This window comes from Blennius ocellaris (assembly GCF_963422515.1).
Source record: "Blennius ocellaris genome assembly, chromosome: 3".
Taxonomy (NCBI): Eukaryota; Metazoa; Chordata; class Actinopteri; order Blenniiformes; family Blenniidae; genus Blennius; species Blennius ocellaris.
In genome coordinates, this window is record NC_137652.1 from 18,846,300 (window position 1) to 18,863,078 (window position 16,779).

General features: G+C 39.0%; 1 protein-coding gene across 1 annotated transcript; it reads right to left on the bottom strand.

The window, feature by feature from the left end:
- Positions 1-1,044: 1,044 nt before the first annotated feature.
- On the bottom strand, positions 1,045-16,316 carry rac2 (Rac family small GTPase 2). The gene is made up of 7 exons (XM_080520305.1): positions 16,212-16,316; positions 10,728-10,799; positions 8,685-8,802; positions 8,147-8,209; positions 6,027-6,186; positions 5,388-5,521; positions 1,045-2,157 (listed from the first exon to the last, which is right to left on the bottom strand). The coding sequence occupies exons 1-6, from the start codon at positions 16,244-16,246 to the stop codon at positions 5,391-5,393; spliced, it is 579 nt and encodes a 192-aa protein (XP_080376431.1). The 5' UTR covers positions 16,247-16,316; the 3' UTR covers positions 1,045-2,157; positions 5,388-5,390.
- Positions 16,317-16,779: the final 463 nt, after the last annotated feature.

Sequence of the window (16,779 nt, forward strand, 5' to 3'; positions counted from 1 at the left end):
CCATGCTGTCGGTGCATTTTCAGTGGTGTTGTACCGTTTCCACAGAGACAGATTCAGAGGATTTACAAAAAGTTTAATTTTTGAATAATTCCAACTTGGGAGCTGTTTTCGAAAAGTTGTGTTTTCAGTGTCTCTGGGCACGGTTGTCGTGTAAATAGACAAAACTTTCATTTGAAACTGCAACCACAAGAGCCCTATAAAGCAGGAATCCCCGACCACTGGGCCACGGAGCAGTACAAGTCTGGTACTGGGCTGCAAAGAGAATAAAAAGGTTTTATTTTGAAAATGTACATTTCCATTTCCATCAGTCTGCATTGAGCTATCTGTCTCAATTTTTTTTCTTCATGCGTCGTTAATTCCTCATTAAAGCCGGGAAGAAATGTCTCAGTTCATGGGAAAATTCTGCTGCTTAAAACTGGTCCGTGGTGAAACAACTGTTGGGTACCATCGCTTTGAAGCACCAAAGTGTTTTTGTTTTTTTAATGTCTCTACTACAAGGTGTAATAATTGCCCCAATTACTAAACAGCTGTAAATAGTGCGTTAAATGAATTTCATGAACAAAATTATAACCGATTATATATTTCGTGCACTTTAATTGTCTGGTGGGTATTTGAAAGACGCCTCCACACCGACTCGTTTCTCTTGAGCTAATCTCTACTGTACACACAACAAGATCTGTGAGTCATTCTGCATGAGATTGTGATCTCTGTACTCACAAGCTGTGAAACATTATTTGTCATCAAACACACACATTTAAACAAATAATGAGCAATGATTCACACCTGGCGTGGCGATTATAAGAACCTCATTAGCAACATTTATCAGCTGGCGACTGATAATCGGCTCAAACAAAGTCAGATTAATACGATGGTCTCGGTGTCTTACCCTTTAGGAAGGCAAAGTGAGATGGATGGAACTTGTAACAGATGGCAAGAAAAACTCTCAGATACATCAGCGTTGCAGTAGACAGAGTCCGCACCCCGCGCTCATTCATTACCCTGATGATTATCTGAGGCTGGTCACAAAAGACTGCAAGATAATAATTATCTTTTTATTCAATATCAAACAAATAATACACTTTATTCAAACGTAACCAGACAGCAGACACTTTTTGTTCTGTCGTTGTTCCTAACTCTCGAGAAAGAAGTTGTAAATCTTACTGAAACACTGTAACAAATGCTATAGATTTTAAGGTTTAACACAATACACGGAAATACGTTGGGACACTTGATAAAGATAGATTAGCGACTGGGTCAGTCAATCAAAACTGTATATTAAAGGAAGCATTTAATATGTACGTAAAGACCCCATAAACCGAATATGACATTTCCCCGGTTTATTTAATCTCATGTCTTTGAGCTAATTATTACTTTTATGTGTTGATTTGTGACAAATAATATACAAATAGACAGTCTCCTTTTCTCTTCCAGTATTGAATGTGTGATGACTCTTCATCCACTGACTCTCCATCCAGTAGAGACTTTCTAAGCACAGCTGTGAGGCCTGATGGCGTGAAACACTCAAAAACATTTGAATGTTTACAGGATGGCCAATTCTGATAATGTATTTGTGTCTGATTTGTACTTTGTGTCTTCCAGTTTAGTTATTTCATGAAAAAAAAAAACCACGCCATGTTGTCAGGGTGAGTTTGTTAAAACCCGCAGAATGCAACAGCTGTGGGAGACATTTTTTGGAACATTTCTCAGTAGTTTGCACCAGAAAGTTTCATTAAATTGGCTTTATGTTATAATTGTTATATGTTTGGTTTGGTGTGGAACTATCACTCATTTACCGCTCAAGATGAAATGAGGCTGGATGTCACAACTGAACTAAACTGAGTTTGACACCCCTGGTGTTTCTATCCATGACTTTGAAGTGCAGAGTCCCACTTCAATGGCTTTTGAAAGCGTCAATCAAATACGGAACACACAACCTTTAACTTTTCTATGTCAGAGCAATACCTAAATGTTTGCCACATCTGCCTGAGTGTGCTGCACTGAAAACATACATGCAAAATAACTGCTTTTAAAACTTTTGGACAAGACACGGGTGAAAGTTTTCATGTCGACGTAACAGGATGTTCAAATCTTCCTCTTTTAACGGGGGATCATCAACAGTCTGAAAGCTTTCTTCTCTTCTTCTGTGATTCTGCAACACTGTAAAATTAAAAGTACACAAGTCAGAAGGAGAGAGTCAAGCAGAGTGAATGTGGTGCCCTTTGGGAGGTTTACGTAAAAAAAGAAAATGGATAGCATGTCTTCAATTTATGAGATAATGTGCTACATGGAAACCCCAAAAAAATGCTGATTCCTAAAAGAAAAAAATTAAAATCCAATAGATCCATGTTATCTATGCATGTATAGTGGAATAGTACAAGTTTATGTCATTACACTGAAATGTTGATTGCAGATGCAAAGAAGCAGTAAATTGCTGTTAAATGTGGGGGAATGCCACATTATGGAGTAGTAATAATGATGATGATGATGATGATTATAATAATTATTATTATTACTGCAACATGCTTTAAACAATATGAACTGTAACGCGGGTTCACAAAGCGATATATAAAGGGCTGAAAAAGGGAGAGCATTTTGATTGAAATCTGGTAAAATTTGGACTTATTTTATATTTTCACTTTGTAGTCATATAAATGGCCCTTTGCCCTACATTTGAATCAATGTGAGCTTTTCCATTTTAATAACGAGTTTCAATGTAAATATCTGGAAGTCGAGTTTTTACCAGCGCCTTTAGCATTTTCCTGCCTTGTCTAATAGGTCAGCTGGCTCGAAGCACATGTTTGTGTTTCACAACAGATTTGAATTCTTTTATCAAAAATTACTTTTGATCTCGCAGATTTAGTAAAAAAAACAACAATGTTTTCACGTATCATCTGCACCTTGGCAGATTAAGTGAGAGCAGGACTCTGCAAGAAATCTTAAATTATCATGGTAATGTATTAAACCGGGGGGGGGGGGGGGGGGGGCGGGGGGGACACCAAATTACCTCTTTCGCTGGATGTATTTTTTCAGTCATTAATCTCATACGGTGTAAAAATTGGATCACTGTCTGTCAAATAATTGCAGAATTTCAGGCTCAGTGAATTATGTGTCTGTCTTCCTCCTGGCAAATTGGAAATATGCCCTGAAGGTGTGGAAATAATTACCCAAGTGATGTGACAGGAAGTCTTATTTCACATATCAAATGTGTCACGAGTGAAATCACTTTAAAGAATGTGCTTTTATCCTAAGTTTACCACCATCTGTTCCCTCCTCTGTAGCGTGGATGTGACTGTCTGACTCTCTTTCTCTGTGGCTCACTTTTATTCTATTTATGCGCCTTTTGAAAGGGTCAGACCAAACCTTTCATCAATGATCAGCGCATGTTTTGCTGAGGAAGATGGAATGGTATATCGACGCCATCTTTGCGTGATATCTATTCATCTATTTATGAAAGCAAGTGGGTTTGGTATTGATCGTTTAGATTCCTCGACATCTTATCAAAAATTGAGCTGAACCACAAGCCAACAGGTTTGAGATGTACACATTGTTTGCTCTACCTTTAAATACGAGTGGCTTTACATCCATAAGCACTAACCTCCACTAGTGAAAATGAATTATAGCCACCTGAAAAACTAAAATCAAAGCATTGTGTCATGTAAATGGATCCGCATTTCATTTGACTTTTTGATGTATGTTTCATCTTCTGCTTAATCCTGATCAAGGCCGTGGGAGCCGAGCCCAGCTTTACGAGAGACACGCATACCCACAGTCACACCTTGGGGCATTTTAGGGTCACCAATTAATCTCACAAGCATGTTTTTGGACTATGAGATGAAACCACATGGAGGAAACTCATGCATACACCAGGCAAGCAAGCAAACTTCACAATATTTGAACCCTGAGAGGCGAGAGCACGAATCACTGCATCACAGTGCTGCCTTTTAACAGATGTACCTTTAACGATTCTAAATCTGGTTGCAAGAAAAAGTCTGAAAAATTATGTAACATTTTCTATTTTTCTTCAAAAAATTGTGCCACGGGACCATTATTGATGACAAACTGAACTTTGATGAAAACTGCAAGTCTGTCTGTAAAAAGGGCTATCAGCTTCGAATACTCTATTTTATTATCCTTTCATTGAGTGTGTGTTGTTTTTTTTTTTTTATTGCTTGGTGGCATGGTTCAGTCAGACCTCGGTTAAAGAGACGAACTCACTGAACCAAATAGTGGAATGGTTGAGTCATGTGATAGTGTGTCACAGCTTTTTCCAGCCTCCCTGTTCACTAAACAGGTACAGAGAATGGCTTCATCAATTCCCAATAATAACTCCCTTCCTCTACAAGTTGAATTCCAGCTTCCAGTTTAGTCACAAGGTGCAGGACAAAACTTCATAAAAGCCGCTTTGTTTCTGTCGCTGTGACTGAACTGAATAAGGAACAGTGACATTTTTGTTAGCTCTATTTATTATTGTGACTCTTTCACTGTATGTTCTTATCCTGGTCTTTTATGTCAGATGCTGTTTTTATCCCTCCAAGGTTTTCATTGTGTTCTGTTACTCAACCAAGTATCTGCTGTCTTGTTTCATGTGTGTATTTTGTTATGGGAAAAAAGCAAAAAAAGCAATATGGGAAAAGTTAAAGGTACAGAGAACAAGAAAAAAAAGACATACAGATTCCCCCACAAAGAGCTAAAACGCTATACTTAATTATAATAAAGTTAATAAAGCATTCATAAAAGTCATGGGGAATCAGCAGAAGACATGTTTTATTTTGTTAGTATTTTTGATTTAAATGTCTCGTTCTTCGATGCTATTACAGTTCTTGCTTTACTAATTTTAATACTTTTACCAATGTGTTTTCATTTTTTTTACTCTTCCTCCTGTTAAGCACCTTGAGATATAATTTGATTTTAAAGTGTGCTATACAAATGAAATATATTGTCATTGTCATTGTCATTGTTGTTGTCATTGTTGTTGTTGCTGTTGTTGCATGTCCATTAGGAGATCTGCTTCCACGTGTGTGTGAGTGCGTGTGTGTGCATGTGTGTGTGTTTATATGTGCAAAACTTTAATAGATCACCAATAAGCTAAACCAAGTACATCCAATATGTGATGATAAAATCTGCACTTGTTTAAAAGGGAGCACAAAGAGAATGTTTTCATAACAAATGAAGTCAAACAATACCAACAAGCCTTTAATCCCAACGTTTTTCTTTGACTTAAATAATACAAAAAAAAAAAAAGGCTTGCAAAATCTTGTGCTTCATCAGAAACCTCCACTGGATGAGCTTAATGGCATCCAATTTATTTTTTCTTTAACTTTTATGAACAGAAAGTAAACTAATCATTACTCAAGTGCTAAAATACAGTTGAAATATGTTTCTCTTACCGCTTAAAGCAGAGTGCAGATCTTCTTTTTCACCTTGGTGGGCTGGGGGCAGAGGACAGCTCGGATGGCTTCATCAAACACAGTCTTCAGCCCGCGCTGGGTCAGGGCGGAGCATTCCAGGTACTTTACTGAATCTAGACACGGAAATAGACCCACACACAGTCGAAGGTAAGAAATATGCTCTGTATTGTAGCCAACTTCTAAAACTGATCAACTCATGTTATAGATGCAGGGCAGAGAACAAACATAAGGGAAGTTGAAGCAGAATTATCTCTATATATATATCTTCACATTGTGTCCAAATCTATTTTAAGTTGCAGCAACTGCAATATCATAATCAGCGTGGGTTAGAATCTGAGAGTAATAAAAACATCTTATTCTCAAACAACTCCCGCTGTCAGTTTCATCTCTGCTTGACAAAACACTGCTGATAATATTGCAAACAAGTTTTAAATAGATAGAGAAACGCAATTCTGAATTATTTACAAGAAATAAGTACATTAATTGTCACTAGCGATATTAAACTGAATCACAAACAATTTCAAACTTTTAAAATGAAGTCCAATATTCTTAGGCCCCGTTTACACAACAACGTTTCAAGTAAAAACATTTTGTTGCTGCATTTTTGTTGTGACAGACCTATCTCCTTAGCCAGAGCAAGGCCTTGTGGGTAGGTGATTGGCGCTAGCTTCTTCTCCTTTAGCTTCTCGATGGTGTCCTTGTCGTCCCTCAGATCCAGCTTGGTGCCCACCAGGATGATGGGTGTGGAGGGGCAGTGGTGGCGAACTTCCGGGTACCACTGGCAGGAATGGAAGATAATAAAAGAGAGTGTTGGTGATGAGAGAAACGGCAGGAGGTGAGAGGAGTTTGAGGGCCTCCGGTACAAAAATGTGGATGAAAGGTTAACAAAATTGATATGAAATGAATTCAAATGGAATTCAGGAGGAATGACACATCTGAGTAAAGTCTGATGCATGCAAATCACCGTTTTCAGTCCTGCAGTTCATCCTCAGCTTCCATATCAAATAGGTCAACAATGGCTTTTTATTACAACTCAACAATGTGTTGAATAAGCTGACGTCTTTCCTGCACTCAACCCCAAGCAGGTCTTCAGAATCTGTCGACAATCTATAGAACCTCGAAAGGGACTAAAGAAGGACCAATAGTTTATCTTCTTCCGCCTCTCTTCCTTCCACCTCATCTCATGTTTTTCTCTCCTCTTTAATTTCATCCTGTTTCTGCTGGCAAATCTATCTTATTTGACATTGGATTTCTCCTGACGAAACACACTTCATTCTTTCAGTTAATTTTCCTTGAATCCATTATCGTGTCGACGTAAAATTTGGTCAAAACTGACCAAAATCACATGTTTGTCATTGATTATAGCTTGAAAATGTTTCTAAAGAGTTATATATCTCACAAGAAGGGGTGTAACATCCTGTTATTATACTGAATGAACTACCTAAATACCTGACAATAGTGACATGTTTTGTTAAGATGATGTGGATGTTTAACACATACTGTAGAATCCATGTATGGCATGGATTCTCTCATTCTCATTAACTCGGTTTTACTAGTTTTGGAGAAATGTGGAAGTGGCCAAATGTGGTCATTCGACCCAACAAAGGGTTAATATTTTGACCTTTTATTCATTATGTTGCCTCCTGACCTCCTTTAATCTGAACTAATGGAGTTTGGGCCATGTCCCTCTTGTTACTATAGAGACTCGGAGGTGGACCAAACTTTTAAACGATCAATTCTACCGCGTCGTTGCACTGCGTGGTTGTAGGGACGTTATTTATAGAGCTGAAGAACCTGAGCGGATCATATTGTAGAGGTTTGCTTTTGGTATGGTACCACTTCACACCATGAGAAATGTAACAGAGAACGTACAAATGTGAAAGTACTAAAAGCCTTGCTCTCATGTTGTCATACAATCTGTTTCCAGTGGATTCATGGAGGAACAATTTAACCGCTGTCACTCAGAAGTGGAATTACAACAGGGATGGATGGATTTAATAATGCATTTCCTTTTTTGTCAAACTGACCTAAAAGTGCAATATCGACTCCAAAATGGTTGAGCATTGCAAAGAAAATTTTTTTCAGAAATGCAGTAGATATGATGTAAAGGTGGTGTTAATTTCAAAAATTCAAAAGTAACCCAAAAGTTAATTATCGAAGTACAACTACTAACATAATCCTCAAGATGTACTCTAATTAGAGTATAAAGGATTATGGAGGATAGTGATACTCCAGACGTGTTTGGTGAGAACGCTAGAGGTACTGAATGCACCAATCAAGACGCCTTTTCACTTAAGAGCAGTGAAACGAACCACCTGCTGTTTATGATGCTATGAGAGGATTCAATTTGTGACTGAAGACGGATGAATGGAAATCAGCAGTTGCCTGTGGCGCCGCTCACAGTGACACAAGTGGAAAATTAAGAAGTCCATAAAAAAAATACCTCTGCTGTCACTCCATCCTGCAAATTGTTCAAAGACATCAAAATGGTGTCACCTGCTCAGAACGGACCGTGTGTATCTTTTACACACCTGCACACACACACACGCACGCACGCACGCACGCACGCACGCACGCACGCACACGCACACGCACACGCACACACACACACACACACACACACACACACACACACACACACACACACACACACACACACACACACACACACACACACACACACTTCTCTGGGTGTTTCTTGAGGTGGCTTTTGAAACAATGCATCACAAACGACTTACTTTGGCTCTGACGTTCTCGTACGACGCCGGGCTCACCAGAGAGAAACAGATCAGGAAAACATCCTGCATGGACAAACACAGAGGAGCCATGAGCTTTAAGACAGCGACACCCTCACTCTGTGGCTCACATGCTTTGATTATTGAAAAGAGTGTATTTCCTATCTATATGTCCTAAACCACATGCCTGGTGTGTAGCTTTAATGATTATATCTATTCAACACATAACTAGATAGATAGATAGATAGATAGATAGATAGATAGATAGATAGATAGATAGATAGATAGATAGATAGATAGATAGATAGATAGATAGATAGATAGATAGATAGATAGATAGATAGATAGATAGATAGATAGTTACAGTGTGTGCAGCACGAGTGTGTCTGTTACCTAATGCATGAGTGGTGATCAAGAAATGTGGTGTGTGTGTGTGTGTGTGTGTGTGTGTGTGTGTGTGTGTGTGTGTGTGTGTGTGTGTGTGTGTGTGTGTGTGTGTGTGTGTGTGTGTGTGTGTGTGTGTGTGTGTGTTGATTTATACCGTCTGTGGATAGGACAGTGGGCGGAGCCGGTCATAGTCCTCCTGTCCAGCTGTGTCCCACAGGCCCAGATTGACCGGTTTGCTGTCCACCATCACATTCGCTGAGTAGTTGTCAAACCTGCCACGGTCAAAACAGGGTCAGCGATCAGTCAGTCGCTCTAATTTAAATGATTATTTCAACAATGAATCGATCAATCAATCAATCACTCAGTGGATTTGTCACTGACATCACATGTCCCATCACCTGAAATTTGGTTTTATTGAACCGAGAGAAGAAACTTCATGACAGAACTGCTTTTACAACCTTGATTACTTTTAATGTATGAAAAAAGGAAGCAAATATTCAAAAGACACACGAAGACAAATACATATTCAATCTGGAAGCTTGATGATTCTTCTCTTTCGTCTCAAAACGGAAAACATGCAGGGAGATATAATAACATTTATGCAACACTGTCCCCGTGTGGTCACATTGCAAAACTACAGTTTATGCAGGCATCCAGATCAGGAAAGTCCATTTTTAAATCCTAAACGCAATGAGGAGCGTCTCATTTGGGTTTTTTCCAGCAGTTGATTACATAACCATTACGCTCAGGGTAATTGAGGCAGACAACACATATAGCCTTCTTCTATAACATACTTGGAGGGCTGAAGTCGAGCTTATTAGGAGAGAGAAAGATTATAAAAATATTTCCAGAGAATTTAGAGTCATGCTTTTCCATCAAACACATGTTTTTGGACAGTGAGAGACAACTGGAGTATGTATGACCATGCAGACTCTGCAGAAAAAGAAAAAAAAAACTGAACTTGAACTGGGGGTTTGCTAACTGTGAGGCACCGGCTCTAACCACACCATGAAAACATGTACCTCCTCTAAATACATCCTATAACTCATTCAAAAACATATGATCGAAAGACAATTTAACACTGATATATTCAACATTTATATTGTTTCTATTGACTTGTTTTTATTTAAATTCATCACTAGGCTAAATGGCATCTTTTAAATATAATTATTTACGTTTAAACTGTGATTTTATCAGAGCACTATTTTATAAAGGTGTTGCATAATTCTAGCCATTATATCACTAATTAACACACGTGGCTAAAAATACAGTCGCTTCTTGTTCAGTTTGTCTTAATGAAATGATTTCTCTGTTGTGGATTTGAGACAAGGTTAAACATTTAAAGGCTTTTCATGAAAATCCACGTCTCATCGTGTAGTTTTTGTCGTTATTTTTCAGTGAGATTCACAGCATATTTGAGCACGATCAGTTGTACATCCTCAGGGTCATTTAAGTTTCTTATGGTCTTATAAATTGAAACAATTTGGACAGTCTGATGTCCTAAGTTAAGGTGTTTTGTCATTATTTTGTTCAATCACTGCAAACTAGATCCCATTTAGTTAGTTAGATTATTTTAATTCATTCAGGCTGCACAGTGTGTGCAGTGCTTCACACTGCGGCTTCAGGGAGATGAAACTCAAGTTGGATCATTTTTGTCTTCTCTTAAGAATCAACAGATATGTAAAGATAATGAACTGAACTGGCTGTGCACGCATGTGTGTTAAAGTTCAGATGGAATCCACTTCAGGCCCACTGGTCATAGCAGGAATGATGGAAAAATGCTTTATACACAAAAAAAACAAACAAACGAAAAAAACCTACCTTAACTTTTCAAAGGAACGCACAACTGGAACAATAATAACTTAAATGATTTGGATTGATGTATCTCAGTAGCTCAGGGCTATGATAACTCTGCTTGTTGAAGAAAAAAAAAAAAATTTCGCCCCACTCAAAGCTGCAATTGGTTTTTACCGAGAAAAGTTTACCTAAAGAAATGACTGTGCTCTCCTAACCTGGGGGCTGCTGCCAGCCCAAACCTGTCTCTGCAAACACGCGCATACACACGCACGCACGCACGCACGCGCGTACACACACACACACACACTGTACTGCAAGTGTGTGTGTGTGTGTGTGTGTGTGTGTGTGTGTGTGTGTGTGTGTGTGTGTGTGTGTGTGTGTGTGTGTGTGTCATACTCACACAGTAGGAATGTATTCCCCTGGGAAGGCATTGGTTGTGTAGCTGATGAGGAGACATGTTTTACCCACAGCTCTGGAATCAAGTAAAAACACACAGAGAGACAGGTTAGAAAGTTGAAAAACATTTTTATATTTGCCCATAAAGGGGAAAAAAAAGCAGAATTAACAGAAAACATCAAAAATTAAAAGTCCTGAAAACTGTTTATCTAAATAAACTTACAAATAAAACACAGACAAAAGAAATTACACAAACTGAAGAGAATTACTGTCACCTATTGCACATGATTGGCATCACATACATTTTCAATACTGCATATTTAAAGCATGACTGTAATTCTTACAAAGAAAGTTGTCAAGGGGAAGTTTGACATATAAAGGCTGTTTCCATGGCAACATTTTCAAGTGAAAACAGAAAACTTTCATTGTATTTTGGTGGGGTTGTTTAAACAACAGTGTTGCTCAGAGCTACTGAAAATACAACTTTTTTGAAAACAGATTCCAAGAGGGAACTTTTTTAAAATGCCCCGACACCGTCTCCATGGAAACAGGGGGAAAATGTGACGTGCCATGACTCCGTATTCTCCCGGGACTTGGTTGCTTGATAGTTGAGAGTCACTGTTATAACAATCCACCTTGGTCGTCTGTCCATATGAACATCCATGGACTTCCCATTCTTAATGTATACCGCATATTTTTTTTCTGCAAAAATTATGCGTTTTCACTTGAAATGTTGCGTAAACGAGGCCTTAGACTAATCAATGGGAAAATGTTGTTTAATTCCATTACAGTCTTTATTACTTTATCTCAGCCATTATTACAAACAGCAGTTGGTTAGAGAATAGCCACCACGTTGATGTGTCATTGATTTAATTTTTCCTCTTGATGCGATATATCTATTTTCCTTTGTCAGTCTTTGGATATAACTTTCTGGTTACATTGCTCTGTTCAAGATCCTCTTCTTCTGGAATTCAGTTAGTGGGGATCAGATCCTGGGACATGTCAGTGGTGCGCTGTAGTACTGTCAGCTATCACATTCAAACAAAACAAAAAATTAAAAAACCCAGCATAAATACATGGAAATATAGAGCAGGGGTGCTAAACCCTGGCCCCTTGGGCCCCTGTCCTTAATGTTTTAGTTCTCTCCCTGCTTCAGCATACCTGAATCCAGGGATGATGTCATCACCAAGATTGAAAAAAAGCCCAATAATGAGCCCCTCATTGCAATCAGATAATTTGCAACTAAGAGACACCCCTGCTATAGAGAAATACAATATATAATAAGTATAGTTCTCCGCTTTCTGTTCAAATTACTTTCAGTTTCTAGCTTGATCTTTTTACTATAACACAGAGAAAAGCAACGTCTTTACACAAGACATAATCACATTGGGCTGGAAACATTTAGTACCAGACTGACCTTTAGCATTATGGAAACATGGAGTGTGCATAGCCATGAGACTAAAATAGTGTTAAAGTGTGAACACTGGTACAAGCTGAAAGGATGATTTCTGTTTCATATCTAAAATTGTAGGTCCCCAACCCCCGTGTGGGACACCACACGGCACAAACAACATGGCAGAACCACAACATGTTAGTACTGAAATAAGGCAGACCTCTTGATGTTTTTCACATAATGACATGTCATAGTTAGCAACTGTTGAGATCCACAGGCCTTCCTATCACTTTTCTAAGACTGCTTGAGAATTACGGTTTTGTTTGTACCAGTGAGGTTAGCTTATGGTTTCGGAAAAGTGCTAATGTCTGGCCACAATGCTTATGTTAACCAGTGTTTGTCGCCTTGTGTCAGATTTCAGAAGCATGAAGAACGAGCATGTTGGCCTTTTGTGGTCGTGTGTGAGTCAAACAGGAAGTAATGCATTTCAGAAGCATCAGCTCAAAGTGAAAACAGGAACCAACCCAACGATGGTATCATGAAAAAAGCCTCCAACTTCATGATTCGATCTTTCTTTCATAGATCCTTTTGTGCTGAATTTGGTTCTGAACTTTAGTTTCCCCCTTGGATGCATCAGACATTTGACGTTGTAAACCTTTCAAACAAGCGTCTTCATCAGCTTTTCTTTGTTTCTTTCTCATCCCCTGCTCTTCCTTTTTCCCCTCCATTGTGTCATGTGTGATTTTTCCCATTGGTTGGACACCTGCAACAATAAGTATGTACTTTCCGGCATTTCGTGTACATTTTATTCAAGACACCCATTTTCAAATCACTTGGTACGTTGCAGTAAGCAGAAGCACAAAATTACAAGTGAATTCCACTAAACCAACAAACCATACTGTACTCATGCCCTTGGGGATATCCTTTTTCGTGTGTACCCATTTGTAGTATGTGATAGGCAGCCACATTGGGGATCCCTGGGGAGCTGATCAGGGTCAGGGGTTTAGCTCAGGGACTGTCAGTGGTAACATGTCCACTGTGAATTCTCAATCACAAGTCCACTTCTCTAACCTCGAGGCAAACACTATCAAAACCTGCTAATTATCATTAAAAACAAAAACAATGACAAAGTCCTCCTTCAGGAGTTGAACGAGTCATATCCACATATCCTAAGGCTATTGCTGTTTGTAAGAACATTTTGGCATATTTATTTTGGAAATGTAGCATCTCGCAGCCTCAAGGGAAATGTTTAGCTTTGGTGCCAGTTCTCAGCAGTGGTGACTGCTGGTATTGCAACATGATCAACATTTCCCCACAAATCGAAAAGATATATTTCTCAAAAACCTTTTAACGGACACACCTCCAACTGTTTGCACTCTTTCCTGTTATAGCCTTTTAAATAAATGTTTCATTTCTGTAATGTTGTTGTGAAAGTGGATGAAGTCCATTGGGGGGAAAAAAACAAAAAATGAGTAGTCAGACACACACCTTGGGAACAAAACCAGCAGTTAAAAATGTGGACCAAAATTGTATTGGGGGTTACTATCTTTCACTGCTAAACTGTCCTTGGTTTATTGATAGTTTTTTTGGGGGGGAGGGCACACAAGACCTAAAATGAAAGAGATAAAGTTCTTTGAAGTGACTATTAGCACTCCGTGCAAACTATAATTAAGTTTTGTTATGTTTACATATTAAAACAAGGCCTTAACTAATTCTGACGTGAAATTCAAAGCTAATTCACAATTCCTCAAAATGTGTCTTATCTGATGAACTCTTGTTGGAATTCGAAGAGCGAGAAAAGCTTTTAAACAAAACAATCTGTCCTGAGTGAGAAACAAGCTTAGGTTCAATATTTAGAGCGTGTCAAACTTCCCTATGACCTCAGACCCGCTTCCCCTTCTCAGTCTGCGCAGAGAAGCTTTATTTCTTTTTTTGACATCTGGTCGAGTCACACGGACGAACACACACATGTTCCAACTGACAGAACAGCCGCTGAACTTTGTTTTAAACTTTTCAGGTCAACTTGCTTCAAGAAGCTTCATCAAAAAGAAAAAAATAACACAGGCCCGAATATGTGTGAAACCTCTTAAAGACAAAAGTTTAAGACATTCTGTCCATGATTTGTTATATTTTTGCTTGAGGCGATGGCAGAGGTCCAAGCCTTTCTGAATTATATGGAACTACAATATTAAATCCAAACAGCTGTGATTGTCTTCGTTCTTTTTGTTTGGGTCTTTTAGATTTCTTCCTGTATTTATTTCAGCATACACAGAATATATATGTAGTATATAGATTGTGCTTTATGTTATATCTTGTTTAGATCTGTCAAGGAATTCTATGACTGGTGAATATTCAACTGATCAGTTGAGCAATTTTTTGTTGCTCTTTTCACTGAAACTTTGATAGTAGCAACTTCTTTAAAAAAATGAAATCTGGTTCAAAGAGTTCAGCTAAAAAGAAATGATAATATTCTGAGTCTAGTTCAAAAAGTCTGGATCCATTCTAAAGAATGTAAAGTTTTGGGTTTCACAATGTGAATTTAGTTTAAAGATGCAAACCTGTTTGATGAATCTTGGTGTTTTGAAAAATCATGAATCTTGTTTAAATGATGTGGGTTTGCTTTGAATATCTCTTGTCTGCTTTTGAAAGAACACAGCTCCACATTTGAAGTCTCAACTAAAGAGGTCTGGTTTGCAAAGGCAAACTTTTAGGAGTTTGAGTCTACTTTAGAGAATCTGGGCCTCTTTAAAGGAGTCTGCTCTGATTTATGAAACAGTTTGTCCATTGCGGAGGTTAAAGGGTTAAAGTCTTTGTGACACCTACAGATTTTGCCATATTATATTCTGTAATTTCCTAACAAACAAGTAAATAACGAGGAGGTACTACTCGCAGTTAACTTAAAGCTGTTTTTTGTGTTCTCAGCCATACACATCACCATTTCCTTTCACTCTCTGGACTCACCCTCTGAATACAGCATCACATTTCATCGTTCTCTACGTCAAATAACTCCTACATCCACCTTTACTAACTCACAAATATGTTCATATGCTCTGCCAGAAACTTAAACCCTCTCCAAATGTATTGTTGTTGATTATTTATTCTAGAGAAGAAGTCTACACCCCTCACTGGAGTTGGAATATAGGATCTTTGGGTCACATTCATATGTTTGAAGAGAAAACACATTATTTTTGCATCTTCAACAAAAGTTTGTATTTTTGTAAACTGTGTTCATTTACAATGACATTGTAGAACACCCCCCCCCCCCCCCCCCCCCCACCCCCCCTCCCCAGGTTTCCATGGAGACCGAGTCAGAGTATTTAAAAGTTATAAAAAGTTTCATATTGGGAGCCATTTTCAAAAAGTAGCATTTTCAGTGGCTCCGAGCACGGTTGTCATGCATATGTTTGTTTCGGTAAGCCACGCTGTTGAGTTTCTGTCTATGTGCCTGTCAGAGGTTAATTTTCTACCACTGCTCGCTGATCGGTTGGAACCAACTCTGCAACTTCCGCTTAACAATTTCCTCCTTTGTGACAACCAACTCTTCTGCCCCACCTTCCATGCTTAAGAAATGTGAAGGATCCAACAGGTTTTCAAATCTAAAAGAGTCGAGTTTAGGTTTCTGCCCTAACGTCTTGACATTTTGATTGGGGAACTTCTCTGTTTGGCATTTCGTGGGTTTCCATCTGCAGACGGCAGCTTGTCCTCTTGAGTTTGCAGCTTCAAAGCATTTCCCTGCATGTTCTGGCCTGTACGGCTCATCTCAGCGCCCTCACAGTGAATCCCAGCTGTCAAACACACACCTCGAGATCAAGACGTAACCCTGGACTGACTGTGCTCTCCAACAAGTCAAACAAGTACAGAAACCTTCGGCTTCTCCTGTGAAAAGACCGAGAGACATCTTCTGTAGAAGTTGATCGAACTGTCACTCGTGCCATGCGAGGATCTCGTAGCTCTAAACGGAGGACCCGGTGTTCTAACATCCAGAGCCCGAGGCCAAACATCTCCGACATGGATGGTCAAAACCAACACAAATTTTTACCTATCGAGGTAGCTCAAAATTACTAAAATGTGAATTGAAATGAAGTCAAGGCGTACCCGTCTCCCACGACCACGCATTTGATAGCCTGCATCCTGTTCCACTCAGCGTCGCTCGCGCCTCTTCACCCCGACAGAAACAGACCCGTGCAGGAAGGTCGGAGGAGCAGAAGAGCATGCAGCTACAGGAAATTGTTGCACACCTCCCTCACTCCCCTCCCTCTGCTGCACTTTTTTTTCTCTCTCGCTCTCTCTCTTTCGAACTATCTTCCCTCATTTTTGCACTCATCACTCCTTCCTGTTTTCTCTCTTTTTCTTCCTTCTAAACAACTCGACCTGCCCCAAACAGCAGGGCGAATGATTTGGACAGAAAGTCCTTGTTGCAATAAGATAAGTACGAAGGGGAAGGTGCTGCAGCAACAATACCAGCTTTCTTTAAAGCTTCCTCCTGTACATGTTTTCAATGCTCCATGCATGAGCAGAAAAAGACACAGACATGATTGAGCACATCACGAAAGGCTCGTCCTCTTTTCCTGGAGATTTACCCTCGACGTCAAACACAATAATCCTTCAAACAAAATGTTCTTGATTTAAAATGTAATGATTGAGATCAAGACAACTCAAGACT

Bases quoted from the DNA above. Each gene is read 5' to 3' on its own strand.
- rac2 (XM_080520305.1), bottom strand. From the start codon at position 16,246: ATGCAGGCTATCAAATGCGTGGTCGTGGGAGACGG. The intron at 10,800-16,211 runs GTACGCCTTGAC...ACTTGATTCCAG, and splicing joins TGCGTGGTCGTGGGAGACGG to AGCTGTGGGTAAAACATGTC. The intron at 8,210-8,684 runs GTATAAATCAAC...TTGTCCATGCAG, and splicing joins CACTGTCCTATCCACAGACG to GATGTTTTCCTGATCTGTTT.